The 6,793-nt window shown below is 40.7% G+C and overlaps 1 protein-coding gene across 1 annotated transcript in view; it reads right to left on the bottom strand.

Moving 5' to 3' along the window:
• Positions 1–297: 297 nt before the first annotated feature.
• LOC144503856 (transcription factor E2F3-like) overlaps positions 298–6,793 on the bottom strand; it is a 62,443-nt gene continuing 55,947 nt past the window's right edge. The window contains exon 7 of the mRNA XM_078228844.1: positions 298–4,156. Coding sequence (XP_078084970.1) covers positions 3,894–4,156 — 263 coding nt within the window. The 3' untranslated portion in view covers positions 298–3,893. The remainder of the gene's footprint in view (positions 4,157–6,793) is intronic.

Below are 6,793 nucleotides of genomic sequence, written 5' to 3'. Positions count from 1 at the left end.
CCATGTCTCTTTTACACAAGTTTTATTCATCGAGACACTCGGGCTAATAGGGGAACTTGCCAGTCAACAGTCCAACAAGAGATGAACCATGCAGCTGAGAAAGAGAAGCATTTAGGACTGTGTTGCCTGGGCTTCAGGTGGCTGAATTGCTTGGCCCGATTGTATTCAGGCCTTGTTAATATGCCTGCAATTATTGTCTCTAAATCAACATAGAATCACTGGGCTCATTTTGCCCAGTGTGATGAATGAAAGAAAAATATTTAATCCAAGATTCAATACAAACAGATACATCATTTAAATTCAAATATTTTATTTACACTCAAGTTTAAACATTAGAAATTCAAAGAAAGCTTTTCCCACAAAGCCTGAAAATTTAACATTTTTAAGGTACCATCACAATTTAGAACTGCGCTGGCACTTTGCAAGTTTAACGTGTTTTGCACACCTCTCATATACACTATGTACACTTTTCACCAGGCATCCATCTCTAGGGTTAAATAGTATTTTTTTAAAAAACTAGTTACAAATGCAGGTGACAAAACCTTTACAAGTCTTTACAAAGTTTGATGGCAGTGTCCATTTAAGTTTGGAAAAGCCAAGAAAATGCATTGGTGCCTAAACATGTTATACAAAAAGGCAAGACAATGAACACAGCCAAAGATTGCAAAGTCTATTTAAATAGATGATACATCATTTTCTTTCCCATAATTTATTAATAAGAGCCAGCACAGTACTAAACAATACCACATGCATTGTTCAATTCCTTTACACACAGTCCTCATCCTACACTCACATTTCATAACTCCAAAATTGTGTTGGAATCAAAAGTGGGCTTATACAGAAATGTGAAGTTGAAATTTTATTGAAGTTGATGTGTAAATGGGCCTTTTGTGGTTTGCAATTCACAGGAGAAAAAAAAGGGAAACAAACCAACATTGGTATCCTGCACCCAAGTACATCATCTTACAAGCCACAAGAAAATTGATGTACAAAATGTGCAGGACCCGAGTACCTCTGGTCGTTGTGACAGCAGAATTTGTAACGAGCAGATTCAAAAAGGTGCCAGACAGAAATGCTCACAGCTGCCATACTGACAGATTACAAGCAACCAAAGGCTTCTCCCTCCTGAAGCATGGGCACTAGTGGAGTGAAATAATTAGAATCTGAAAATAGCTTTAGTGCTGAAGCACTGGACAACTATTCAGAAAGTGTGGACTGAAGTCTCAGCCAAGTGACCAATGCTGCATACTTGTTGGGGAGTCTGGATGGTTACAAGGAGGAATTTAAATAATTGGCAGATTAAGATTGCACTCATGTGCTTACACAATAAAAACAAAGCCTTTGTGTCCTTCAACTGGCTGCGTGGTAGTGCGTGTGCGCGTGCCTGGACAAACATGTGTGAGGTAAACAAAGTATCCATTTCAGTGTGTGTGGGGAGAGAGAGAAAGCAGAGGGAGGAGGATGTGATATTTGTACAAGTTGTATAAAGTCCAGTCGTCATGAGAAAGTGGTCCACGTATTCACTGTCTAACATTCAATTCAGTTATTGAAGTACAAATACATTTGTGCTTTCATCTGTAGGAATCCATATATGATTGAAACTGACAAATGCTAAAAGACTGAGGGAACACTTCTGGTCTGCATCCAGGGGTAGTCATGACACACCGTCCGTCTTCGATCACTCCATTAACCTATAGACTCAAAGACCATCTCATTGCCAATGCTTCTTCAATGCTCCTTAAAAATTAATGTTAATGTTTCTATCATTTTCTCACTTTTTTTGGATAATCTATTCTGAAGTTGCAATCCTTCAGAATGTTTTGAACATCTAGCTAAGTAAGGAATTCGTGAGCTATTTTACAGAGATTGAGAATTGTCACTTGTGGAGGCCGATTCCCTGGACAAATGTCATGCTAATACCATACTATCAATTCTAAAATTCTTTGCAACCAATTCTCAAGCTCGCTATAACTCTAAATTAATTGCCACCAAATGAAAGCCAAACAAACCCCAGGGGGGGGGGGAAAAATCAGCTGCCGCAAGAAGGGCAGGTGTCAAGATTAAGGGCTTAAGTAATTTGATTCAGTCTCATCACCAAAGTGCACATTAATGCACTTTCCAGCATTGGACAGTGGTCAGGCGCAGGAACCCTGGTCGATTCTCCTACTCACCAGACCAGTGGCATGGGACTCCTGCAGCATTAGCTGACTTGATGAGACCAAGATGATTTCAAAGATAAAAGCAGTACATACTCATTACATCAGCCTCCATCTCTTTTTTTAAAATAGACTTAAATAAAGGATCCACAACGTGAAGCATATTCCAAAACATGGCAAAGGTTTTCTTTCCTGAAGGCACTGACTCACATCAAGGTTAATTGATGCATTTGTCATATTCAGGCTCCAGCATCTCACCTTCCTTACAACTACACACCTCGAGTTCAAGCTAATGCATCTACTGGATCACAAAAAGGGACATCAAAATGGGTTTCCCAATCCTGGACTTGCACAGGCTTTACATCAACCGGTATCGGCTGGTGATTGGGAGGAGAAACCTCAAGTAGATCCCTTTCTTCTTTAGCCAAAGATGTTTCAGCCAACTTTACTGCTGCCCTATGGACAATAGCTAAGGCACCTAATTAGTTTTGATGGCTCAGTTCTGTCAGGCCACAACTGCATGCCCTATTGATCAAATTTAATTGCGTGTAACTGCATCAATCTAAGAAATATAGCACTAGCAAATGTAGCATTTCCGGCCACTACTGCTTGGACCAACTCCCCAACAGCTCTCTATAGACATTTAAGACATTAAAGATTATTGTGCTATGAATCTCTGTTCAACAGGTGGTGGTGCTAATTACACAACTGTATTTAACGTACAATGTTGTGACAAAGGCTAACACAAATCAAACACATCTCTGGTCAAGATTAATCCAAGGATGCAAGAGCAAAGAACTCAATACGTGAAGTGTTACTCGCTGTTCTTCAGCATCTTCTATAATAGGATGTTGCCAGACTGTATGTTGGGCCAGTGGCCCCTCGCTCCCCAATCTGAGATAGAACAACAGTAAACTGTTAAATAAACCCCCACAAACCAAGTGCTGGCAATTAGCAGCGGAGGAGCACTGTCCCACAGTATGAAGCAGCAGCTAGAACTAACCCAGGATCAAATTATTTTACAACAATAATGGGAGAAAGGGGTGGAAATGGAAATGCATGGAAAAATCCAGTTGCAGTTATTAACTCGGTTGTTGTTGCAAAGACATTTGAATTTGTTTTTTTAATGTGTTTATTGCAAAGAAACCATATTAGCAATTATTTTTGAACTCTGATTTTCATTCTTCACAAGATTCTTTTTCCCCTCCACTTTCAACACATAAAACCAAACCAATCAACACGTACTGATCCCACCACATTCAATTTGACCACTGGGCAAAACAATGTTTGTCAGTATAGCCACACCTATTCTCAGGCAAGACCAAATGCAACACTGTTACACATCTCAGACTGTCGAGAGAATTCCCACCGCTGATCGATTCACTTAGAACGTCTCTGGTCAGAAAGATTTCCAGGCCTTGAAATAATTTGTAGAGTGAATACTTACATTGTGCATGCCAAAAGCCAACTAAAAAACTGCATTCTTAGATGGGTATGGTAATCAATAGTGAAGTTTCATTTCATGCGAATACATAATTTATATAAAATACCAGCACAACACACCTCAGGCACTGGTAGCCAACATAGATTATTAGGGTCAACGCAACTGGCAAAATGTTCCATTACTATTCCTGTAACTGGTACAGACTTCCCTCAACACTCACCAGCTTCCAAACTTACATTCTGTTTCTAGATCCTTCACTGGCAGCAGATACTCAATACTTCAAAAAGGAACACTTAATTGGTCATGTAAAAATCGTCCAGTGGGAAAAGCCCATCATCGCAATCAAACAGATCGCTGATTCCTGCTTTGTCACCAATGCTCAATATGTACTCTTCCTGAGCAACCGATGGGGACAGATTTACAAACAGTCCTTCCTCTTCCATGGGCAATGAAATCTGATCTTCAGTTTGCTGCAGGAGATTGTTCAGTGAAGTTAAAGGTGAAAAATGTGAACCTGAACTGTCACCGTGTTGAATACTATTAGAAATGTCAAAATCTGTTAAGAGAAAACAAATGAGTTAATAAGTCACATGTCCCATCTCCGATCAATCATACCATGAGGGGACTAAAAACCTTTCAAAGTAAGGGACCCCATTTCATGAAAAGAATTATCACCTAGGCGGCCATTTGGCCCATCCGTACTATCTCCCTGCAAAAGTAATTTAAATATTACTCCATGTCTTTTCCCCGTAGTCCTGCAAATATTATCCCAGGATCTCATATGCTTCATTAACTGATCAGGAAGAGCAGGGGTCCCCTGAGAATGCTACTTTAAACCTACCCCCAGTCCAAGAAACAAACATTCATCCCCACTTTGTTTCCTGTCGCTCATACATGTTGCTGCAGTCCCTGCTACTCTATGAACTCTACTTTGCTCTCAAGTCATGTTGGGAACCTCATCAAATGCATTTTGGAAATCCACGTACATCAACCATATTGCTCTCAATCTTCTGGGTCACCTCATCAAAAAAACTCCCAGTTAGTTGAATTCAATTTTTCCTTAACAAATCCATGTTGGCTTTTCTCAATTAATCCACATTTGCCCAAGCAACTATTAACTTTGTCCAAAGTCAGTATCTAAAAAGATATCCCACCACAAAATTAAACTGACTGGCCTGTAGGTGCTGGGCTGACACCCTTCATTGAAAAAGGATGAACATTTGTAATTCTTCAGTCCTCTGGCACTACGCCCACAGAGTCCAAGGATAATCAGAAAATTATGGCCAGTGCCTCTGCAATTTCCAGCTTCAGTCCCCGCAGTACCCTTGGATGCATCACATCCAGTCCCAAAACTGCACAGCCTATTCAATATCTCATCAACATTTAACAAATCAAATGTCTGAACAACCATCTCTTTTTGGTCCCCAACTAGCTCCACTCCTTTTACTATCCATGTGCTTCTAAAAGATTGCTGGATTCACTTCTGCGTTCACTGCCAGGCTCTTCTCAAACTGCAGGAGCAGCACCGTTACTCCAATTAAGCATGTTACAGCCCTCGGGTATTGAGTTTAACAACTTTCGACTCTGACCTCTCTCTTCCATCTTAACCTTTAATATCCCAAACAATTTTTGTTCCTATATAAAAACCGTCCCTCCCTCCCCTTCCCCCACTGGGCCATCTGTCACTTGTTCTTGGATTTTGCAACATCTTTGTTGCAATCTGTCCCAGTTCCCACTAATCACTATTCCATACCCTCTTGTACAGTATATAATCTAACACATCTTTCTGTCTCTAATTCTGAAGGGTCATGTGGACTGGAAACATTAACTCGGTTTTCCCTCCCTCCGGATGATGCCAAACACGTTGGGTTTTTCCGGCTTTGTTTTTTTCTTGTATGCTCCGATTCTCTTATTTGCTTTCACGGTTCCTTATGAGTCTGATTCTCAACTGTATTATCCACCTGATATGTCACATATACCCTTTTTGTTTAATCTTACTCTCAACTTCATTCATCATCCAAGGAGCTCTGATTTTTTTCCTCTACCTTTCAGCTTCATTGGGATAGACCTCGACTGATTGAACCTGAACAATCCTTTTTGTTTTAAAGGCAGCTCATTATTCAGTTAGATTTGCCTGCCAATCTTTGCTTCCTTTGGAAGAGAACAGTTATGACTTCTGTCAAAGCCCACCAATCAAACAAAACAAGCCCCATGTAACCATAATTATCAATCGCCAAATGGATCCTTCTTTATCAAAAGGCCGTATCTGTACCCTCCTTTCACAAGCTGAAGGTATTGCCTCATGTTCCAAACTATATAGACCAGTGAAGTTCCAGATTCCACTTTCAATCTGTATTAATTGCTTTGTTTTACAGCCAGGACAGTGGAGGATGCATGTGGGGCTATGCAAAGGTGGGGGCATGGGGGTGGGGGGGGGGGGGGGGGCGGGGGGGGGGACCTCAACAATGATCCCACAGTGTTTGAACAGCCTGACGAGATGGTCAAACACACAATAATTGAGATGTGTTGATTGACATTCTCCCAACAACCGGAGTTTTCTTCAGGAAAGGAAGACACGGGGAAAGAAAATCCAATGGAAATGTGAACTACCTGACCTTTGCCCTCCTCTCCCAAACACACTAACATGGTTGGGATATGGGTTCCTTGGGCAACAGTAAGTAGCCTTCAAGCACCGTTAATACCACAACACCTCATTAATGAGCCTCAGCAGAACATTCCAATCCTGTTCTCATCAGATGAGCAAGTATACAAACAACAGGGGCCACTGCACATTAACACTTTCATGTACTTGCTGAGCATGGGCCTGAAGTGTTTTGAAACATCAATGAAATAAAATTTAAACATGAGAATTCATTTCTGTAGAAATTGTATCTGCCACCAGAGGGGGATCAGTACTGTACAGCCGCTCTCTCTTGTGGTTAAAAGCACAATGGCAGCTTTTATGCTAGAGAATTCACTGGTCAAACAGCTTGGTACTCTGGAGTCTGATACAAAAGTAGAGTCACAGTTCATTACACAAACATTTACAAATGTCATCACTCTTTGAAAAAAAAATGCCTTCAAATGCCAAAGCAGTTTATACTGAATCACCACAGCAGTTTGACCTTGCTTTTTTTTGGGAAAGGAAATGGGATTGATTGGTGGTTTGAGCACCAGAGGACACAAATGTATT

This window comes from Mustelus asterias, chromosome 2 (genome assembly GCF_964213995.1).
Source record: "Mustelus asterias chromosome 2, sMusAst1.hap1.1, whole genome shotgun sequence".
Classification (NCBI taxonomy): Eukaryota; Metazoa; Chordata; class Chondrichthyes; order Carcharhiniformes; family Triakidae; genus Mustelus; species Mustelus asterias.
This window is presented reverse-complemented; position numbering and strand designations above follow the sequence as displayed.